Below are 25,240 nucleotides of genomic sequence, written 5' to 3' on the forward strand. Positions count from 1 at the left end.
GAGAGAGAGAGAGAGAGAGAGAGAGGGAGAGAGAGAGAGAGAGAGAGAGAGAATCGATTCAGGCTGGGCTGCTGTAACCCAGCTCCAGCTTGCCGTTCCTTCGATGACTACACCCCGAGAGGAGGAGCGAGAGGCTCATAGTAGGCGTCAGAATCCTCAATTTCCAACTTAGCATCCTGGCAGGACACTCTCCGAAGCAAAGCCCCATCCGAGAGCAAAAAACTTGTCCCGCGCGCTCGGCATGAGAGTCACAGCGCGCGCAGAGAGTGAGAGAGCGCCTCGAAAATCCGATTGTGAGTCTGACAACGACTGATTAACGAGTGCGAAGTCTATGCATTCGTCGTTCTCTTTAATTTCCATCACTGCTATCAACGTGAGGAGGACGGGACGGAGGTCTGTTTACTCGGAACTCTTATGAGCGAGCGCAAAGAGCGCGTGAGAGTTTGAGGGAGAAGAACTCAAGTGAGAAGCTTATATTTGGATCTTCACCATGGCGTACCCTCAGGGCTACTTGTATCAGCCATCCGCCTCTTTGGCACTTTATTCGTGTCCTGCCTACAGTACAAGCGTGATATCGGGACCCCGGACAGAGGAGCTAGGAAGATCTTCCTCTGGCTCTGCTTTCGCTCCCTATGCCGGATCTACAGCGTTCACCAGCGCCTCGCCAGGCTACAATTCCCATCTTCCGTACAGCGCTGATGCGGCCGCCGCCACTTTCACTTCTTATGTGGTGAGTTCGCTATTCACGGTCTTATTTTTCTACTTTTAGAAGTTGCCGGATAATTGTTTTTACGCTTTGTTATAATGCATGTTGTGTTGCAAGACTGAGACACACAGTAATCATTTGCGCAACATCTGCGGTTTTATCAATCAAATATGCATTCGCGGAATTTGGCTGGGTTTCATGACACTTTAAATAAAATATATTGCAGTACAAATTTTTAAAACAACCAAAAAAAAAAAAAAAAGACAAAAAAAAAATGTTCTCAAACAGACATTACAACAAAAAGGCATTTGATTATTTTCCCCACACAGTAAATAAAACAGTTCACTTCGAATTCTAGAAATGCAAAAAGGAAAAACACAAACACGATTTCGCGTATTTACTCTATATATTCTACATAATTATTTTTGTTGTCATTTGTGGCAATACGACTTCCTCAGTTCTGTGGGCTGCAGGCGAGAAATATCCCCGATATCAAAAGGAATAAATTATCAGTTGTTCCCCATTTGTCTTTAACCATGTATTTAGTCAAATGGGCTACTTAAAGGAAACAAGTCCTACCGGCTATTTAAATGTGAACTGCGTGCATGTAGGCCAGTGTTGGTCAATGCGTGTACAACACACTGTCAGATGACCCCACATAAAGCTGCAACTTCTAATTAGCTGGCTAATCTGGAAATAGACATTGTCAAAAGTCAGTTTAGTCCAAGGGAGATTTATGATCGTTAACAAAGAGGAGGGATTTTGGATGGAAAGTTGTGAAATTGGATTTCACAATAATTCTTGCTGAGGGGAATGAGGCAACTGACAAAATTTAAATGATAGAATACGTAGCCCCACGGCCTTGCGCTTTGCTGTTTTGATTAATTAGATTTAAAGTGTGTAGTCTACATGTGGCATGCATGTGTGTGCGCAAAAGTGTGTTTGTTTATGGTGTGTTTGCGTAAGTGATCTGTAACCGATCCTGCATTGTGCGCAGGTGTCCATAAAGTGATCTTTTGCTAATAAAAGCATTGGTTTGGCTCCTTGCAGAGCTCGCCGTATGACCACACGACAGGCATGGCCGGATCTATAGGGTATCATCCTTACGCTGCTCCCTTGGGCTCGTACCCGTATGGAGACCCAGCTTACCGCAAGAATGCTACCCGGGACGCCACAGCCACTTTGAAAGCTTGGCTTAACGAGCACCGGAAAAACCCGTACCCCACCAAAGGCGAGAAGATCATGCTGGCCATCATCACGAAAATGACCCTCACTCAAGTGTCCACCTGGTTCGCCAACGCCAGGAGGAGGCTAAAGAAGGAGAACAAGATGACCTGGACCCCACGGAACCGGAGCGAGGACGAGGAGGAGGACGAAAACATTGATCTCGAGAAAAATGACGACGACGAGCCAAACAAGCCCACGGACAAGGGAGACTCCACAGACACAGAGGCAGGTCTGTGGAAAAATCATCAATTTTTCATCGCAGTCGTTTCCACTCTGGGCGCAAAATTGATTGCTGGTTAATGGTGGTATATTATTTATAATGGGAGAATTGCTTTAAATAATAATCACCTTGAACTCCTCTAATTTGACTTCTTATGGACTGAGAATTGCTGGTGACGTATGGTGTTTTGCACTTCATTTATCTCGAGCTGCATAATAAGGACACAGCTGGCGCACGGCATCTCATTTAGAGCTGTAATAACACCAGCCATATTTTATTATTATTATTATTATTATTGATAATACTAATAAATGTTAAATGACTTTTACATTGCACAGAAATACATTTAATGATTTTTTTTTAATTGTGAAACTAAGAATGCACAACAGTTTAAAACGTGCATGCAATATTTATCTCTTTCTAAAAAAAAAAATGTATATTATCTTATTGTCAACAAATTTTGTTTTATAAAATCTTTTTTTTTCTTTTCTTTTTTTTTTCACTTTCAGATCATAAACTCATCAACCCAGGGGAGCTACCATGCGACAGGTTTAAAGACGAGTCTCATGCTAAAGATCTTGATCCACCTTTGACAGACTCGGAATTAAAAGACACAGAGGAGAGGACGGATTTGCTCGCCGAGCAAGCAAAACCCACCACCTCTTCTCCCTCCGTCCTACAGAGAGGGAATGATCTCATTACGCAAGAAAAGCCCTCAGAACCGGGCCACGCCGTGAGCACGGGGAACAGCAACGCGACGTCTGTTATTCATTCTCCCCCTTCGGCGCCCAAACCCAAACTCTGGTCTCTAGCCGAGATCGCCACGTCCTCGGACAGGTGCAAAGGGAGCAGTGAGGCTCCACAGGCCGCGGGGCTGGGTCAAAGCACAGTCATAGCCAGCGCTGCCTCGCCGACCCGGTCCTCCCCTCAGTGCCCTCTCCCTAATAACACTGTCCTTTCTCGGCCTATTTACTACACGTCCCCTTTTTACCCGGGCTACACGAACTATAGCACTTTCGGACACCTCCACAGTAGCCACGGCACCAACACCAGCTCCACGGCACATTTCAATGGATTAAGCCAGACTGTTTTAAACAGAGCCGAGGCTCTGGTAAGAGAGAGCAAAGTAAGAAGCCAAACACAGGTAGATCTTTGTAAAGACTCACCTTATGAGCTAAAGAAAGGTATGTCAAACATTTAATACCGGATTCATCGCCAATCGGACATTTATTTATTATTTGTGGTTGCTTAAAGAAGAAGCAAAAGAAGACGCATTCTGATTTAAAAGAAAAAAAGAAAAAAAAAATCCGAGGACAATTATTTTCTGAGTAAATGCTTATCCTCAAAATCTTAGTTTCTGAATGGTTAATCAAGAGGATGTAACTTCTAAGAATTGTCTTAAACGCTGCAGCCGCCTGAGTCTATTTGTATTAAAGACTAATATGTATATTTAATGTAGCATTTTGTATTTAAAATGGACAATACACTATCTTTGAAGTAAATTATGGAAAAGAAAATGTGTGCAGCGATTGATTTGGGAGTTTGCATGCATGTTAATGAAAATTTGACAGCTGCACAATTTAAAGCGATATTATTTATTTGCGGATACGTGACATCAGGACCGGACAGATAGGCTGTTATTGCTAAACGCGGAGATGCCGAGTAAAGCAGTGTGATAATACTTGGAATTAGCATGAACATACTGTTTTAAGGATTTACCCAAAAAAAAAAAAAAAAAAAACAAGCAAGGGCGGCACATTTTGAAACTCAGGCGGTTTGGGAAAAGCTCTGTTTGAAGACGGGGCTCTTTATTTGTCGGTTGCTGTTAAGTTTTTACTCAAGTTTTTCCCGATAGCATTCGGTCGGGGCAATGCTCATCTCTCTTTTGCAAACAGAGAGATGCCTCGACGGATGAATATTGATATGACAACACCGGCAAAAGTGTCGAGCAGTCATTTAACCCAATTACATTCCAACCGCGTCGTGTTATATGCAAAGCAATCAGGTGGCGAACTCCAGTAATGAGTTCGATTTTATGCCAAATTTAGACCTCATTACTATTTCCTAGGCGTGGCAAAGTGGTTAGAGGCGCGCGGCGATGCGGAGTGGGTCTGGGAGCATACTGCTCTGTTATATCATTAAATGGTAGGATAGGCTTAATGGTGCTTTGGATTATAGACGCTGATGGCTTTTAAGAGTGTAGCCAAGGTGCCGTGACAAGCAAATGTCCCCCTGGCATGGCCTGTCCCTTACTGTCCTGCACCTCTACCCTCACCCGCAGGTAGGTGTCACACTTGCTCTTAATTTCGAGGCCTGACTCTTTAGGAGACTGTGAGTGAACCTCTTTCAAGAGGCGCAGATAACCTGGAGTAACATTATAAATAAGGTTAAAAAATGTTTATGTGCTTTAGCAATTACAGAAAAAGTTACCAAGATACAAATTCCCACGCAGAGACTGCAATTAAGATTAATAATAAACAAAGATTTCAATTGATTTCAATTTACATTTTAAGCTATTTCAGTCTCAAAATTACAACACAACAAATCTATAAATTATACAACTCTTTGGAACATAATTAAAAATAATAATAATTGTTAAAAGTTATTTAATTTGTCGTTCTTTGCAAATCATTTGTATCGTTTAACATTGTTCCATTAAATATAATTATATTTATTATTCAATATTAATATCATTAATAAAATTGCCTTTCAGTATCGAAGTATGGCCTACTTAAAATGGACACGGACAATTAGATTTTTTAACACATCCTATATATAGGACTGATATTTTCAGCATTTCATCTAAAAAAATCATGCATCGTTTGCACTGAATTATAACCAGAAATGTATAACAATAATAACAACAATAATAATAATAATAATAATAACAACAACAACAGACGTGAAGACGGAACGCGACTCGATTCAGTCGGAGGTCGTGTCATTAATCTCTATAGTTTACTTTGCGCACTCCAGTTGAAAAGTCCCCTGGGTTTCATTTAATTCCCCTGGCTCTAATGTCCTTCCCCGGCAGCAGAGCGGGTGAGGGGGGCAGCTATATTTAATCTCTCGGAGTGGGATGGAGCTGCCGCTGCACCACATCAGCCGGCTAAATAGCATAATTATGTTTTTCTTTGCTGATCCCTCTAGGAGTTGAAGCATTCGATGCAATGCCCCGTGTGTGCATAAGCCCTTCAAGAAGTTTAAAAAGCAGCTATTTATATTTTCGAAGACAGTTGGTTACATTTTCCTCCCGAATTAATCTAATAAACATTCATTCGCCTGAAATGTTAAATTTTTTTTCGAAAATATCCTCTCTTCTAATGCTGATATGGCAGGATTAAATATTGAAATATCGATAATAATTTACGATCTCATTTTACGCATGATAGAAATCAATTGGATATTTCAACTGGTAGACGGGGATTGTGTAAAAGCTGATTTTTACGCCTATAGACACAATAGGGTGAGTCTTTTGAACACACTGAAGATGCCTAATGTACTCTGTAAAGGTGGTGTGAACTTCAAATAAAATTGCATGGCTATAATGCAAAAATAAAACTTAGCCTATATTCAACTTTCAGAAATTTTCAAAGTTCAATCACTAACACGTGACTTAAATCGGTGATTGTCTATTTTAATTTACTGTGTTAAGGGTATATATTATTATAACGAAAGACAAATGGGATATTTTCATTCAATCTATTGTCGGTAATAGTTTTAGTCTGCAGCCATATATTAAAATCGCGCATACCCTAGCCTATTTTAAACACAGGCTTCGATTATCTTCAGCGTGACACAATGTATTAATCCAGTAAGCTTTTAGATTCGGGTCTGCCGGTCCGTGCTTTTGTAAGAATGAATAACCGCACGAACTCCGTAATGATCCCACACGACTTTGTTCAACTTTTTCCCCGCGTCTCTCTCTCTCTATCTCTCTCTCTCTCTTCCAGTTGAATGGGTCTTAGTCTCATTGTTCGTAAGAGATCCACAGTCACTGTGTGTGCATGTCAAGTGAGAGCAAGACAGTTCCCACGTGTAAAAAAAGAGAGACTGAGACGAATCTAACTGATAGGCCAAATAAAGAAAGTATATGCTGAAATAAGATTTTAAAATGTAAATTTGCTGTTCTGCGAAGAAACTTTACCGCAGCTCTACAATAAGTAAAAGGAAAAGAGCAGCATACAAAAGACCAGTGTTACCAGAAACGACTTCATTTACGATTTTCCTTAATAATATTAGGAGGGGCTGCGATGTAAACTCTAAAAAAATAAAAATGCTTATTATTATTATTCTTTGGTTATACATCTGGATTAATTTCACTTTAGTTTCTGAACAATAGGTTATATCGAACGAGGGTAGGGGAAAACGAAATTATAACGAAATTACTCCGACGAAATTAAAATAGCGTTTACTGCAATAATTCCCGAGCTGTTCAAAAATAGGCTACATTGGGAAAGCGAGTGTCGACAGGCCCCTTGCAACTATTTGTTTTCATTAGAAACGTGACATTAGCTTATTCACGCAGCAGGAAAAAAAAAAAAAAAAAAAAAAAACTGGACAAACACAAGTCAGGATAAATGGAGGAAAAAGTGAGACGAAAACAACCCAGCAAATTAATGAGTTTTGGGCACATTTACATTAATTGGGAAATATAACGAGATTGGAAATAACTTAATAAAACTGTACATATAAATATACACATTTAAAAATAGCTATATATGTCCCAGCATGCATTTTAGAAAGCCACGCACTCATAATGCACGCACCCATAATTCTTACACAAAACCCCTTTCCTCTTTATTGGCTGCATTTCTGAATATTACAGGAATTGTCAGTAAATTTGTAGGGAAAAAATGCAGAACTGATCCTCCAAAATTCAGTGTATAGTAAATATCCTCTGGGTATATTTCCTAAACGTGTTTGCATATATCATGCAGCAACAGCATTTCCACGGTCTACAACCTCACAAAACCAAACACCAAATTAACATTTTCATGAACAAGATTCTGTTGCATCTCTGCTTAATACATAATGATAAATATGAGTTTAAAACATTCACGCGTAAAATTACACCTGCCACGTAATCGAGCAGTGAGATTGGGCCTCTCCAGAAAAGCAGGTTAATTCTATGGGGTAATCAGAACCTGTTGATAAAAATAATCTCTAAATCACCGTTAAAATGTACCGGACCAAGTGTTCCAAATCGGATTTCTGCATAATATCGACAGTCCACCTGATAACAGCTAACTACTACTTGATCCCTCCACACTAACACTACTCCAGCTGAGTCGAATCAAATTCAGCTCGAATGTGTAAAAGGACACCCATTTATTTGACCTGCTTATAATATGCGCTGAGACATCTGTGCGAGGCAGCAGAGCAAATGTGGCCAAATTCAGACATGTTTTTCTTCCCTCTCTATCTCTCCTTGAAGTGAACAATGTGCCGGTTGATTAGGGCTAGTTAGTTTAGAAAAATAGAGAGAATAGAAAACCGCTTGAGGGGACCTTGGTCGAAAGAAAAGCTGACAAAAAGACAGAAATAATCGCAAAAACTGATTGTGCATGAATAGTTTTCTTTTTTTCTTTTTCTTTTTCTTCTTCTTCTAAACATCATCCTCACCCTCGATAAAGAAACTGAAGTGGAGTGGCCTCTTCAGTATGGCATGCTGGGAATACCTCCTCCCTTTTATTTAATCATCCAATCCCACTGAGGAACCTCTTAATTAATTATGGGTGCTAAAAATTCACACCAGCTGTTTCTCTCATACTCTCTCTTCACTCCGGGGCGAAGAGTGTGACGCGGCCATGGGGCGTAATTTTCACAAATTAGCCCATTTTCTCCCCCAAAAATCGAGCTCCTGTCAGGGCTGTTCTGACGTATATCATTTCGAGGGCTCCAACGGCAAGCAGACGAGGGGGGAAGGAGAGGTAAAGAGCGGCTTTTCGGTAAAGTCACGGCCCATTCGACACTTATAAATCGTTCGCGTTAAAGGAACATTTTTAGATAGGCAGACGTACATTGTAAGTTGAGCCAGATGAAGTGACAGGCTGTGATTTACTGCTATTTACCCCCACTTTAGCCTAGACTTCACCCACTGTTTTCCTATTGCCCGCGTGCGGCTCTCTGGGGAGAGATTACACGTGTCATTTTCAGCTTTCTGATGTTTTAAGTGAAACCTCCTTAAAAAAAAAAAAAAGGTTAACGAAGAAAAATCACCGGAGCGCGTTTTTGACAAATATTATGGAAATAATAAATAAATAGTTAATAAATAATAAATACATTTTTATATAATATAATTATAAATAGTTAATTCACAAGAGACAATAAAAGTAAAAGTTTTTTTTTTTTTTTTTTTTTTTAAATCTGCGCTCTTTTAAAGCTAAAATGTAATAATATGAGCAGAATTGTCATTGGTGGATTTAATGAAATAAAACACATGAAATTAAACTTCACTCATAAGAATTTACACACAGATACAGGTGTTGGTAGCCTATATTGTGGGTTAAGGGGTCTCTCCATAGGTCTAATGGTTTTCCTACTGTACAAACTGTATTTTATATCCCCCTACACCTACCCATAAACCTTCCCTCACAGGAAATTTTCTGCATTTATATAAAAAAAAAAAAAAAAAACACCATTTAGTATGTTATTAAACTTTTTGAATTACAGGAAAACAAGAAGTGTCATACTCCATGTTATGTATAGCCTATACAAATTTGTGTCTTCATAAACCATCGGTGCGCGCAAACTCACACATAGCCTACACACACACACACACACGCACACACACGTTGGTATTTGTGGTTTACGGGGACTCTCCATAGGCGTAATAGTTTTTATACTGTACAAACTGTATGTGCTATTGCCCTACACCAACCCTACACCTAAACCTACCCCTTACAGGAAACTTTGTGCAATTTTAGATTTTCAAAAAAACACAATTTAGTATGTTTTTTAAGACTTTTGAATTACGGAGACATAGGCAGTTCAAGTTGTAATACCTCTGTCATACCCATGTCATTAAACAAATTTGTGTCCCCATAAACCACAAATACCCCCCCACACACATATATATATATGTATGTATGTATGTATGTGTGTGTAATATTTAAGATTAAACCAAATTTAAGACAACTAAATTTACATTTATATCAAAGACAATCAGTATCACAAAAAAACAAAACATATTTAATGTGTATTTATCATTTAATGTGCATAATAACAACAACATTCAGAAAATATATCTGGACAATCCATTCATTTTCTGTGATATAGCATTTGACATAAAAAAAAAAAAAAAAAAAAACTTTACTAAAAACTTTGAAAACAAACTTTAGCATTGTGCATATGACATGAACTTTCACAATAATTGTTTAATTATTATGTTTTCTCTGTTTACCATACCCTGTCACTACTATCAATGGTAAGCACACGTAATACGAAATATCAGCCCCATCGAAAGGCGAAGCCACACAAGGATGGAAACATTTTGTTTTAATGCAGATATAAACGCTTTTTTTCACTGCAAGGAAAGAAAACAGGGACAGTTTTCAACACATTAGGCTCAAGTCCTAAGAGTCCCACAGCACCACTTTGCCTAGATAAGCAGCTAGTATTATTACATTCTTAATGGTTCAGATTAAGATTGATGAACTGTTTTCTTTTGGGCACTACACAGGGTCCACGAGAACGGGGGGAGAGGAGAGGGGGGCGGAGGAAAGAGGGGATGAAGGGAGGTCTACAAGCTGCCTGTTTATTTACATTTGGCCTTTTTAAATGATCCCTTTCTTCTAGACATCTGTTCCACATTATGACACTGATATTTAGCCTAATGGCTGTTCTGATGCGCTGCTCTGTGAGATAGCAGGAGTAAGCGGCCATTATCTGCAGCCCACCTGGGGAAGAAAGCCAAGCCTGATGATGGAAGTTATGCAGGAGAATGAGGGGCAATCATCTTTTTTTTTTTTTTTTTTGGGTGAAAGAAGCTGACCAGTTTTTCACAGAGAATTTTCCCCCTCTCAGGCTGATGGATGCAAATGTAAGCTCTGTAATTGGATCAGTTCCCCAGATACAGATAAATGGCTGCTGCTTTACTGGGGTTATTTTGAGCTATGTGAAGACAGCAGTGTGTCTCTCTGTGTGTGTGTGTGTGTGTGTGTGTGTGTTTAGGCAACATTAATGAGAAGGAGTTGAGACACGCTTTACTCAGTCACAACACTGTGTGCCTGGACCTACTGTACACATTCACACACTAAATGAGGAGGAGACAGCACTGCACTGCCCTGTGACTGTTTTCTTTCAGGCACTTCACAGGGTGTTGAACTCCCACACACGCCAATTAAGAGAAGACACTTGCTGATGATGTACAACCAGCAATTAACAAATGTCAGGACACAAAAAACAAAAATGGCATTAAAATCCCTCCGGCAAGCCCAAATACAAGTATTTCAAAAATTAATTCACAGAACAGATCATAAAAAGTGTAATACATTTTAATGAAATGATTCCTTAAAGTAACAGTTCCTCCACAAAATTTTCTATTGTCATTTACTCAACATCGTTCAAAATCATATAACTATTTTTTATTTATTTATTTATTTTTTGCAATATTCAAAATAAGACATTTTGAAGAATGTTTAGATTTTTTTTTTTTTTTTTTTCTTTTGGTCCATATAATGAAAGTTGGTGGGGACCCCATTGACTTTATTAGGAAGTACTAAAAAAATTAATTATGTTTGGAATTACATGATAATTTCATTTTTGGGTGAACTATATATAGGAAATTTAAAAGATAAGGTCTTGTCTTGTTTTTTTTTTTTTTTGTCTGTCCACTGTCTCTACAGAATCCACCTTATTTAGTTTATTTTAAGCTATTTACTGGGAATGTGCGAGACTTCTGATTCATCAGCCGTCATAAGTATACACCTAGAAGAATGTTTTACACTACAAAAATGAATAATATAACAAATACCAATATCAAGCAGCATAACAGACCGTTTTTTGTATAGATAAAATAACTCAAAGCGGAGGACACGGGAATACTTGTTACAAATGGCCGCATTCTTTCTTATGTTAAAAATAGGTGGACATGTCAGTGGCTTCCTGTCTTACTGACAACCGAGTATCTTTGTTCTTTTCCATTCGTTTGCTAACCACCTTCTAAACTGAGTATTTTGGTTGCGCGCCAACTGAGAGAGTGTTGGCTAGCTCTCTGATTAGGAGTGTGCTTTACAGCCAAGCAGAATAGGAAATCTCATCAGCGAGGCTTTTTCAACTGATAAAATGCCAACTGTGGCCTCCCTTCAACCTCCCGTGCCGGGGCTCGTCTGCATACTGCTCCCCCTCCAACCCCCCAAGACAGGACCCTGCCAAATATATTAATACCTGTTACACTGCAGCAAAGGGAGCAAGCCTCAGCCCAGGCTCAAATAATCGATTGACCTCATTTTCGATGAAGGCGCCATTTCCAGTCTGAGAAGTAATTCTCTGGCTGAGAATGCCAGAGCCATCTGGGCAAGATAGGTGTAGCGTGGCATGAATTCACCTGTCTGCCAAACACAGAGCAAAGGGGCCACAGTACAACATTGTGCTACAGAACACAGGAGAGATTTCAACACAAGCTCATTTCAGTCTGATTACCATTCAGGTGAGCCCTGGCAATGACGGTCACAAAACAAAAACAGTGCTTTTAAGGTACATTTTCTTTTCAGGCTAACAAGGATTCGCATTCTATGTCGAATGACTAGGTTTTGATAAATGGGATAGTTTACCTAAAAATTTAAATCACAATGATTTTTTTTTTTCCATCATCCATACAATGACAGTCAATGGGGTCTCCTGCTGTTCTGGACCACACTCAACTTCATTGAATAAACAGTTTCCAAAACATATCCTTTATGTTCCACAGCAGAAAAGAAAGTCATAGGTTTGAAATGACATGAGGGTGAATTAACCACAAAATGTTCATTTTTGGATGAACTATGCCTATCAAGAATAAAGAAACAACACTATGTTTGCAAATTACTGAACATTTCTGAATGTTTTGTGTGTGAGAGTTGAAGTTGATGTTGTTGCTCACTCTTAGAGCAGCACTTCAGATTTTGTCTGGATCTGATTTATTAGCTTGTCAGGGGAAGCATTGTTGGAGAAGGCAATCAAAAAGCACTTACCTAGCCCCAACTAAAATGAACACTTTTTCACTAGCTAATTTCTGCTACTCCCATGGAGGGGTTGGCAACTTGTTTGATGAGGCATAAAATGATGATAAATGAATTTATTGCTCCACTGATCATCAAACAGTGGTAGTATATACTTCTTTTCTGATAACACATTGCATAGATCTGTCTTCATTCATGGATGGGCAGTGGGACTATAGTTTTTACCCCCCTTAACCTATCTGACCCCAGGTCAGTGTGTGGAACTGAGCCTGCGCCAGTGGAGAAGCAAGACAAAGGACAGTTTAATAGGAGGTTAAACTGGAAACAGGAGTGAACTCCTTGCTTTGAGGGACACAAGCTCTCAACTTTCAGTCTCTGATCAGTGTGTGGGAAAAGACAGAAGTAATCAGATATCCACCCCTCTCTTTCTTTTTCTCTCTCTTCACCCTCACTCTTTTTTCTGCCAACCATCTCCAAAAAAAAAAAAAAAAGAGCGCCCCAAAAACAGAAAAAAAAAGACAATAGTAAATTGAAGTTAACAAAAGCAACAAAACAAACACCCAAAACACAATTTTTAATTTTGTGAAATATAAGGGGATATGGTTAAATATAAGGGAAATATAAGAAATATTCCACTAGTTTATTCATTTAAGCAGCCATTCTGATTCCCAACAATGATTAATGACCTTTGGGGGGTATGTAAGCGGTCGCCATGGGGTCAAAAGCATTTCTGCATATTCGTTAAATAATCCCTTCACCCTTCCTATGCTCCCCTCTGTCAGCTCTTGCACAAATCGGTGCCTAATATAATAATAATAATAATAATAATAATAATAATATTTTTATTAATCTGAAAAAGTGTGGGGGAAAGTTATTATTATTATTATTACTATACTACTACTAAATAATAATTTACTAAAGCTCAAAGACACTTTACAATATTTGTCAAAATTACTACGCTTTACCGTAAAGCTTTTTGATATAGAAATACAGACTATTTTCTTTCAGCCAAGGAAAGGCAAGAATGCACTGGCACGTATTTCTCCCCATTGGTCCTCTTGCTCTCCCTTCTTTCTTTTTTTTTTCTTTCCCTCCCTCTATTTCTACAAATAAAAGTAATTAGATTGGTGTTTTAAATGTGCCAAAGCACTCAGCATCAAACAGCAAAGGCAATCACAGAAGGAATATGTATGGATGGAGTACGTAACTACTACATAAGTGTAAAATATGATACTAAATAAGCTCAACAATAAAAGAGTCGCAAGACACAGGTTATGACGTGTACTTTTTTCCAACATCGGTGTCATGAATCTGTCAAACTGGCAACTATGTGATGGTTTTACTGAAACAGCTTCTCTGTAAATCTAGTCTAGATTGACCTGACTTTACAGACTGTTGCATTCAGTGTTAAATGTTAGCGCTTACAGCTTTTCAAATATGAATTTGCTCCAGAGTCTAGTCCTTTTATACTGACACTTGCTACAAAGACGGGCAGAGGATTGTGATCATGATAACCTCATTCACAGTGATGGTGGATATAAAGTGCATTTGTCAAGAATGAGAGAGAAAGTTAGGAAGAAGAAAGAGAAAACATTAAGATTTACTAAGCACAGACTGATATTGCTTTCATTCTTTTACTTTTATTCACATACTGACAGAAACCTAATCAGGGGAATCCAAATAAGCAGACAACTCAAATAAATTGTTAATAAACATCCTAATCTGACTAAAGGAGGGTGGCTATTAAAGATTGAATCATCAGACTGAGATATAGCGTTAAAAAATGATCTTTTTAAACAAGCGTTTTGCTTGACAATCCATTTCAATTTTCCAAACAGTGAGAATATGAGCAATATTTTTTTTTTAATGCTGTGCGTCTCTTCAGCTGTAACTGTGCCAAAACTCAATATAGCTATCCTACAAGGGACCGATTCTCTGCTGAAAAACAGGATGTGAAATGTAGATTCGAGATTTTAAACTACTACCTTTTATTGACTTGAGTTTGACTGCATTAACAGCTATAAACATACATTTTCTTGCACATTGGTAAGAAATATTTGCAGCTATAAATATTAAGTGTAATAGCTATTCAATTCTTGCTTAATTTAGATAAGATTAAAACCCCAAATACACACACACACACTCATGTCTGGTTTGCTATCCTTGTGGGGACTCTCCATAGGTGTAATGGTTTTTATACTGTACAAACTGTATGTGCTATTGCCCTACACCAACCCTACACCTAAACCTAGCCCTTACAGGAAACTTTGTGCATTTTTAGATTTACACCATTTAGTATGTTTTTTAAGCCTTTTGAATTACGGGGACATAGGCAGTGTCCTCATAAACCACCTTCAAATTGTAATACCTCTGTCATACCCATGTCATTATACAAATTTTGTCCCCGTAAACCACAAAAACCAGTACACACACACACACACACACAATCCATTACTTCTAAATAATTACATATCTCCCCTGTCCTTGACCTGTAGACTGACTCGGCCCAAAATGTAGCTCGTTCATTAGTGTTTCTGCCTGACATTAGTTTATACATCACAAGTATTGACACACACATATAAAAAACCCATACATGTCATGCACTAAGAGGGCTCAGAGCCTATGAAGATCTCCTTCATAACACATGCGCACAAACCCTATCACTTGAACAGTTCAATACTGGGCAGGTTTTGGCTGATTTATGGACCAAATTGTGGGGGTAAATCACTGAACATGTATTAGGCTGTGTAATATGCATATGGTGAGTCTGCCTTAGTTTGGGTGCGTAATTGCTTTGATGTGGGCTATTAAGACTAAGAGCATATGATTTTAGTGTCTGCCCTATATTCTTAACAATGATTATGATGATCAATACATATGATTTGTAAGTCGCTGGTCATCGATCGGATACAGGAGTCGTTGCCCTTCCCTGAAGGAGCTTTATAATGTCACCTACATTAGAGAAGGGTATAGAGCAAGAGACAGAGGACAGGCTGTACACTCATTTTAACCCTTTGTTGCAGAATTTATTAAATCAAAAAGGAATAATTACTAGAATCTAGAAAAAAATGGAATACAATCATTCCCAGCATTGTATTTTAAGAGTGTTACACATCTGACAACTATAGATTCCATGCATTAAGGGTTGTAATGTAAGCCAATAGCAATTTACAGGGAAGCAAAGTAGATACTATTAACCATTACTGCATACAATTGTTGTAAAATAAAGTATTGCAATAAATGGTACATACATCTCATATACACAAAGTGTATATGATACTGCATGAAACTGTTTAATTCAAATATTTAAATCAAAGTTGCATCTTTTTTTGTAATTAGTCTAACAAATAGTCTTAAGTACTGAAAGGACATTTAGGCTCAATGAACAAATATCCTTTAGTGCGTGGTTAACTATAGTAGACAGATGCAGAATAATAGAAGAGAAAGTAGAATTTGCCATGTATGATTAAACTGACATTAAATTGAAAAATGTTTTGAAACAAGCATGAATGAATAATATATAACCTGCACTCTCAGAAATAAAGGTACAAAAGCTGTCACTGGGGTGGTACCTTTTCAAAAGGTACATGTTTGTTTTGGTACCTTAAAGGTACATATTAGTACTTAAAGTGTACATATTTGAACCTAATAGGTACAAAAGTGTACCTTTTGAAAAGGTACCCCCCAGTGACAGCTTTTGTACCTTTATTTCTGAGAGTGTGTCTTATGTTCAGACTTTGTGGGGGTAAATCATTGAACATATGTGTAATAATATGTATAATGTGTAATACGCATATGGAGATTATGTGTGTCCAAACACTTTTGCGGTCACTGCAAGTACACAGAATATGAATGACAACCCATGAAAGCATCTCAGCATATTTTCATATTCCTAAAAAAAACAAAATAGATAGTAGTCAGGTTTTTGCAGTTCATGTAAACACAGGCAGTGTTTACAAAGGCCACACACACTGGGATTGTCTGGGTGTCTGTCTCACATACTGTGAGACAGTTTGTTTTTTAATGCAGGCAATGTTCAAATCTGTCTGACTCTTGGTGTCTCCCCAAGGGCATCCTTCAAGAAACAACATGTGCAGAGATGTGCATTCAAGAGCTTTTCCAATATCATTGCAGTCTCTCATGGTAACACTGCAATAAGTTTATTTATATATATATATATATATATATATATATATATAGGCACAGAATAAAAATAAAATATGCAATATTGTTGTTGGTAAATTTTGTAATCATGGGAAATCATCCTAGCACTCCCACCCACAGTACGCAGATTTAAAACGACAAAAGTTTGCAACAACAAAGCAGTGTTAAAAAAAGCCATATTGATCTAAAAGACGCTACAGGCCACCTGGTAAGACTGTGAAGACATCTTTTGTGTTGTTTTCTAAGGCTATACAGCTTAAAGCATGATTAATAAGCTTGGCTGTCAGAATAATTAATATTCAATGAAGCCAGCACGGATGTCTGCAGGATGATGTGGCTTCAGAGGAGATAGGCCTGAACAGGGAAGCCCTCTGGAAAATTCCTTTACATCACACACTCTTTTCACATCTGCTGCATGTTTTGAGCGTTTCACTGAGTGAGATTTTGACAGACACAACAAGAATGACACCTCTATGTTCCCTCCCAATCCGACTAGACTCTTACACAGATGAAGAAGAGGATAAGAGAGAGTGACATTTCTGAAGAAAAGGCGCAAACTACTTCAACTGTTTTGGAAATACAAGGCCATGATATGTGAGCCGTGTTCACAGATTATACTCATAACTTTGTTTGTTCTTCAGTAATAATTTAAAATGGTTGCGGGGGAAATGGCGGCATTTGAATATGTTACTGTGGTTATATTAACATGGATTAACATTTTATTACTGTGATATGTGCATCTCTCTCTTTCTCTCATTCTCTCTCTGGCAGTTTTATCAAAGTACCTATAGACACGGCTGCTGGGGGACCTATTAGCAGGCAATGCTGTGTAATCAATAAAGAACACATCAGAGAAAGAGAAAGAGAGAGATAGATTAGTTTCAGCTTACTAGCTTCATTAGTAAACTCACACTCAGGTCATGACCTGCTGGTTATTCCCATCACTTTTATGTTGCCTGGATCAGAGTTGCAGCCCTTTCAGAAATTCACTCTGCACTATAGTAACAGACTCCTGCTGCTTCCCATCGCTGTGAGGGGCATATCAGAAGTTTGTTTACAATGCAGCTTTCTAAAAGTGTGGAAATGTTTTATTCTTTGCTATCAACATGGATGAATTTACATTATTCCTGCACAACTCAATATCTGTTTGTACAGTATGTAGCAAAAGCCCTTATGGGGTCTTGTTGGTGAGCTCAACACATTGAAATATGCTGATAACATGTCATTTATAAATGTGTGAACTCTTTCATGATGATTAGGGATATAATTGACAGATATTTCCTTATTTGATTCTGATTCGCAAGCTCCTGATACAAATAGATTCTGAATTTTGTTAAGTAAAAGAAATTGTCTTTCATTTTATATAGCCTTCTAACATAATAATAAATAAAAACATTAGTTTTAAAACATAGAACAGCAATATATATATTAAATATTTTATTCAAATATTCCATATTCTATTACTGAAAGTAATGATAACTTGATGTGTTTATTTATTTAGGCTGTGATTCTCAAAAACATCAGGCCGATTCAAACGGTACATTTAGAGTTTTAGAGTCCTGAATGAATTGGCCGTTAAGAATAATTTTTTCATTAACTGGACTACTTTTCTCATTTAAACAGAGAATTAATATTTTCCCCCAGCCATAATAATGAGAGAAACATCAGAGAGTTTTCACAAGGCAACAATCTCATTTCATACACACACACACAGAGACAGAGACTCTCACCTGTGTTTCGACTTGTCAACAGTCTCAAGTTCCACCCAGTCCTAACATTAAGCAGACTGATTTCTGTCTGCAGGGCGGGTCAAAGTTTGAGTGAATTCCACTGTCCCTGTGTTTATGTGTAAACTTTTCAAAGGCTGAAAACAAGGCAGAGACACCTCACACCACAGAAGCACTCCGCCATTACCAGCTCCAACACAAACCAGACAATTACAACAGACTGATACAGTCTGAGCCGCTCTGGAGACATTATCTGTGGTAAGGAGGTTTGCCATTGAGAACGGAGGGAGAGGGGGAGTGTAACCTTTTAAATTTAGGCAATTGTACGACACAACACTGGATACCCGGCTGGTGCCCACGGCTCCCTCCTCCCGCTGTTAAATTCCAGCTTAAGGAGCCTGCCAATCATTACAGTGAATGCGGTTCTCTCCAGGCTTGTGCTGCAAACACTGCATCTCTGTCAACCCCTACATTAACCCAAACACTATCGGCCTGCTGATCGTTTGCATGTTTGATTGCTGCTGGTTCTTATGTCGTCGGTGAAGGCATATATTAAAAAAAAAGTTGGTGAACAGTATAATCAGACATCTAACCGCAGTCTGGGAACACTACTACAGGAAATTGCCACCAGTAATCAGAAGAGAGGACAGGCCTAACATGATGCCAATACCCAGCTGAATTACACATCAATATTATATTTTAAAAGATTGTCTGTGTTTGTATTTGCATATGCGGTATCAATCTGTCCACAATATTAGCGTTTAGGCGGCACCATGGGAAAAGATTTCCAGGTATTGAGCTGCTGCCATTGGCCTAATCTTCGAAAATATCCTTTTACAACACACTGACTGCCTGTCAAATGGTGGCTTTCCATGTATATGTTCACCACAGACTGAAAAGAAACCAAAGGACGATTTTTCAATTGGCGACCTCATTATCGCTGATTCCCCTGACTAGCCTCCACAGAGCAGGATAGAATACAAACGCTTTCCTAGCATGCATCGCAGTGAAATTGTACACGGCAGTGGTTCGTTCACACCCAAAGCCACGGTGACAGACATAGTACAAAGCCACGGCACTCATAGAATCCACCCAGTAAAAAATGCATGCAGTGTATGAAATATGCATACCATGCTATGTCACTGTCTGCCACCGCCGCACATGCGTGGCACGCTCGCATGGAGTAGCATCCATGTTCCTGCCCTCCCTCTCTCTATTTCCTGCCTTTAATGTGTGTTGACATAACAGAAGTGGCTGTGGAAATAATTAAACGGAGGCTATTGTAAATCTATTCAGTCGGGACCTCACTACACCACTCATTTGCTTTACTCAAGCGACTAGCATGAGAATAGCAATAAAAAGCACTTGCAAAAAAGGGAGAGACACCGCACACCAAGCAATATTGTTTAAGAATTAAACGCCCCAAATATCTTCAGGAAATAGGAGTGTTTTGCTATGGATGCAGCCTAATCGCTTAAGTCATGGTGGTTTGAGGGGGAATGTTTTCATGTTTTAAGAGGCTTGGTTCCACTTTCCTCCACCACAGAAATCGTTCTACACAGGAGCTTCTTTCTCTCTCTCTCTCCTTCTCTCTCCATGGATGCATGGCACAGTATACAACCAAAATGCAGAATTTTTCTTCAAGATAAAGACAATGTGAATGGTATGATGAACATTTAAATCTAAATATTTCTATAATAATAATAATAACAATAATAATAAACCATTCAAAAGTTTGAAAAACATTTTTTTCTCTCTTATGCTCACCAAGGCTGCATTTATTTGATCAAAAATGCAGCAAAAACTGTTTTCTATTTGAATATTTTCTGAATGTAAATAGATTAATACAAATGACTTAATAGGTGTAATTTTTGCAATGCAATTTTCAGCAGCAATTACTCCAGCCTTCAGAAATCATTCTAATATGCTAATTTGATGCTCAAGAAACATTTCTTGTTTTCAATGTTGAATACTTAATATTGACAAAAGTGATCGGAAAAACAGAAAAATTCTAAAGGATACCATTGATTTTTAATAACTAGAAATAGAATATACTTTTTGTAACTTTGTAATTTGATGTTTCTTTGTAAAAGTCTTACTTTTAATCATTTTGATGCATCCTTGCCAAATAAAAGTATCTAATAAAAAAACAAACAGCAGTGTAAACCTCAACAGAAAGCTCAATTTCAAAAAAAAAAAAAGGGCACTGTAATCATACATAGGCTCAGCCAATAGCATGAACTATACATTTGGGGTGGAACTACCTGCACTATATATATATATATATATATATATATATATATATATATATATATATATACACATATATATAGTGCAAGTGCATTCCAACTGCAGTCTGACTAACATTTATACATGCTGGACCAAGCTAACCTACAATCACATTATGTAGGTATTTTAGTCCAACTTTTGGGGAAGAAAAAAAAAACGGACTGACCGTACAATTTCAATTGGGCTAAATAATTTCAAAATGATTTTACTCTGAAAGAAACTGAACATTTTAGGTGCATGCAAACATTTCTGGGATGTTCAGACAAAAAGACCTTCATTTGCACACAAAGGACTGTGCTGTTATATAACAGGAATTGTCGGGCTATCAGTGACTCAGAGAGATGAAAGGTGGATCAGTTAGTATCAGTTACTGAGGCAGTCAAAGTTCAGCCTTCCCGCTAGAGGCAACACCATAATCCCCCTTAAACCTCTCTTCTACTGTACTCACAAGCTCTCAAGTGTGTGTGCGATGGGAGTCTTAGACTTGCCCACCACCCTGTGGCCATATGGGTCTGCTGCCCTGCCTCTCAGGTATCTGCTTCAAGTGTTTGTTACCTGAAGGACAGGTGTGTGTTACACAGCAGCGTGGCAACAGGTGGCACTAGCAAAGTGTCTGGACTGACTGGCTCCAGTGACTTTGTGACGGTGCCGGGACAGTTTATCTCGGCCTTGTTCGAAGGAGCGCTACACAATAAGAGCTGTCACGAGGCATGTAATGTGTGGTTGAAAGTCTGAGTCTGTTCCTTTTTTTTGGACGGGAGCACTCAGGCCTAAACCTTGATTGAGTTTCATGTGAAAGCGAACACTGCTTTCAAGTGCCAAATTTTTAACAGCCATTTAAATTGCCACAAGAGTTAGTTTTGTTTTACTTGCGACATCCACCCTTTCACACTAACCCAAAGCTCACGTCCCACCCTTCTCTCGGTCTCTTTCTTTCTTTCTCACACACATACTCTGGAACTTTCATTATGTAAAGTGGATAAAAATACTAACGCATGCTGTGAATTTATGGTTCTCTCTTAGCTGCCATGAAAAATATGAACGTTTTCAGGCTGCGCTCTGAAACCGGAGTAAGAAAACAGACCAGACCACAGAGTTTACACACACACCACAACAGCACAGGGCTCTCAGCAAGATCACTCAAAACACACAGACGCACGCACAGAAACACACACGAAAAAGCACAGCAATCTCAGAAAGATTTGCTCTAAAACGCACATACACACACACACACACACACTGCAGATAGCAACATAAATACAGAAACATAATGCAATTGCACAGAGACCGTGGTTAGATTGTAAAACCACACACATGCACATACTCTCACACACAGACGTCTCTTTTATACTTCATGACTCTTCCCCCAATGCTATTCACAAGTTTTAGATAGCATCAAACCTGGAGCACTCAAGTCTTGCCTCAAACCATTACTGGGCTTTTCTGATGGTTTACGTTATGCCATTTCAGTTCATTCTGCAGGGCATTACCCTCCAATTCCAACTTATTTTCCCACTCTCCATAATGACAAGTGCTCTTCAGGGAGGAGAGCTATTTGTTTCTCTGAATATAATCTAGCGCTTTAGCTCTCTACATGAGAGCAGCGTCATGTAGCTACATGGTGACTCAGCTTGGTAAATCTGTCATTACCAAGCTAATGCTATGCTAATGTGCTCAAAGTGTCTGGCTTTAAAGATGTACGCTGCCAGTTGTGCTGTGACCCCAGGGAAGACACTACAGAGAAAGCAAAGCCCTTGTGGGTCCAAACTAAATACAATTTTACTGATTTTGAACGCAGGGATAGGAATAGCATTGATGGTATTTTAATGATAGCACATTTAAACACTTGTGGTACAAATTCAGTGCAATAAAGAAGAATTCTAGCCAAATATGTTATTTTAGCCGTTTTAAAATACTAGAAGTTCAAATATTGCAAAAACTCATCAGTTTTTCAAATATCAAACATTTAGATTTGTTCCTTTCTAAGCAGGACTGGTTAAAATTCTGAATTGCTTCATAATTGCTCCTTTTCAGTACATGAGCTGGAATTTGAAATTAATTGACCACACCTCACAAGAAGCTGAATTGGAATTTATTGAATTCATTTATTTGAATTGAGTTCAAAGAGATTCAGCAGTTAATGCAATCTAAAATACAGTGGCATATCAAACACACACACACACACACACACACACACACACACACACATATATATATCTAAGGCCTACAAAGATTTTTTTTTTTTTTTCAAACTTTAAAACCTTTGCTTTTATCATGAAAACATTACACTATTTGATTTTCTTTGAACTTAAATTTTGTTTACAATCAATTCTGCATGGTCACTATTTGGAAACTCGTGTCAAATTCAGGAATTCAATTGGAATTTAACAGGCATTTTTAATTCAATTCTGAATTTGTTAGTTCTGTTATAAAACACTGATATGCATGCAAGATAATTATGCCCCATGACTAATACTGATGCTGTATTGATTAGTTGTATTGCTTTTACAAATCACTAATTATGGGTTGAAATGTAGTGTGAACACCTGCGCATGTGATTGGGAAGAGATGACCTTTGACACTAAATGCTGAACCACAGAAAGTGTCATCATACAAATCATACCATTTGGCAAGCCAAACTAGAAATGCCAACACCTGCTCAATATGTGTTTTTTTTTTTTTTGTGCTGGCTTGATTCTATTCAGATAGCATAGAGACACTCCTATCCTTAGGCAAGATATATAAAAAAAACAAAAACACACACACATTTCAAATACTTTGTGGGTCTTAAAGTAAAAGAAAAAATATCCTGTTTTCCACACAATGCCTCTAATGCTGAGAGACAGTCAAAGTGATAAAACATGTCCTTCCTCCACACCTGTCTATAGCCTCTTACAGATCCACACAATTACGACTTAAATTCACACATAAAGCATCCAAGAAGCTTTATAGAGGAACCCCTTCAGGTCATGCAGAAGACATTTGTTTTTGATTGCGTTGTGTGGAGGGCTACAGTATTGTTAGTGACAGGACTTAGGTGTATATGTCAGGTACTTAGTAATTATACAGGAAGTAGACTAATATTCTGTGCTGAATGTGTTTATATTCGAGAGGGATTTAGAGAACATGAGCTTGTCAATTATCTCAGCTGGTTTACTCTTATGAATAACCAACACCCAACATTTCTTCCCCATCTCACTCACACCCACCTGACATTTGGGCCTTTTTAACACCTTGCAGGGGAAAAACTACATCAGTGTGATTGATTTTTGAAACATGATTGATTAGTAATCTCAGCCGTTTATCTGTTGGCTATGGCCCACCTTCCAAAGGATGTCCAGAGAATTACTCATCTCACTGAGCATAGCTGATGGCTTCATCATGATGACAATGATATCCAGCCCCTTAGTCAAAAGCAAAAAGACAAAATCAACACCTTTCAGATAATCTAAAAAAAAAAAAAGTAATAAATCATGTGATTGTAAATTCTTAATTAATTAAAGTGATGATGGTGAGAAATTAAGGACATTTATTCTGACATTCATAATTAAAACAGATTTTGTGTTGTGTGTGTGTGTAACATTAATCAACTTCAGGAAGGTTAATGCAAGCAAGAAAGAAAGAAACCATGTTCCTCAAGGCTGTGTCTGGATTGGCTTCTTGGGCGAGATAGGAGTCAACATGTTTTGAAACATCAAAGGGGAACCTGATACCTTAAGTATAAGAAGATTAGCACTTGCCATGATCTTGAGCTTAGGCTTCTCCAAGACTCCCAGCATTCAGGCCCAGATGGGACAATTACCTATGAATTGGAACCAACATCTTCACATTTATGTAAAGAGTGTAAGTCCACATCTTTAAAACCTGCATGAAAACATGGACTAGAATTACTATATTGAAGAGGGAAAAAAAGCAAAGCATGATATGAATTGACATATAAACACAGCATTCAAATAAAGTCTGTACTGGTAGTACAATTACTATAAAATGGATATTTAAATAATAATAATAATAAAATATGGTATTATGCACTAAGTATTATGAACTAACAATCTCTGTGTTTAATTTGAATTCATATATATATATATATATATATATATATATATATATATATATATATATATATATATATATATATATATATCCTCATTTGTCAACGCACACACGTGTATATATATATATATATATATATATATACACGTGTGTGTGCGTTGACAAATGAGGACATAAATTTGTATAATGACTTTTCAGGACATTACCCCATGTCCCCACTTTTCAAAACGCTTATAAATCACACAGAATGGAGTGTATTGAAAATCTGAAATAGCACAAAGTTTCCTGTAAGGGCTAGGTTTAGGTGTAGGGTTGGTGTAGGGCAATAGCACATACAGTTTGTACAGTATAAAAACCATTACGCCTATGGGATGTCCCCACTACACACACACACTAACACAGCATACTCACAAGCATAATATTATCACAAAGTCTATAATTCGGTTTTAGGATATGTCTTGCTTTACATTAATAAATGATGTATTGTACACATTTATTTTTTACTCTGTGTAAAAAAAAAAAATCATGTAATGTAATTTTAGGTGTGACTGTCAAGCCCACCTCAGACTGAGCCACAGTGATACCGTGAAACACCCACACAGTGCAGAAGTTTCAGAGATTAAACTCAACACATGATGACAATCACCCTCACACATCTGACATGCCTTACCCACAAGCTTCTCTGAAAGAC

At 38.0% G+C, this 25,240-nt stretch overlaps 1 protein-coding gene across 1 annotated transcript; it reads left to right on the top strand.

The window, feature by feature from the left end:
* Positions 1-90: 90 nt before the first annotated feature.
* Positions 91-14,642, top strand: irx5a (iroquois homeobox 5a). Its single transcript, XM_058783573.1, has 3 exons — positions 91-730; positions 1,757-2,162; positions 2,663-14,642. Exons 1-3 carry the CDS (start codon positions 491-493, stop codon positions 3,352-3,354), a joined length of 1,338 nt encoding a protein of 445 aa, XP_058639556.1. The 5' UTR covers positions 91-490; the 3' UTR covers positions 3,355-14,642.
* Positions 14,643-25,240: the final 10,598 nt, after the last annotated feature.

This window comes from Onychostoma macrolepis, chromosome 07, assembly GCF_012432095.1.
Source record: "Onychostoma macrolepis isolate SWU-2019 chromosome 07, ASM1243209v1, whole genome shotgun sequence".
NCBI classification, from domain to species: Eukaryota; Metazoa; Chordata; class Actinopteri; order Cypriniformes; family Cyprinidae; genus Onychostoma; species Onychostoma macrolepis.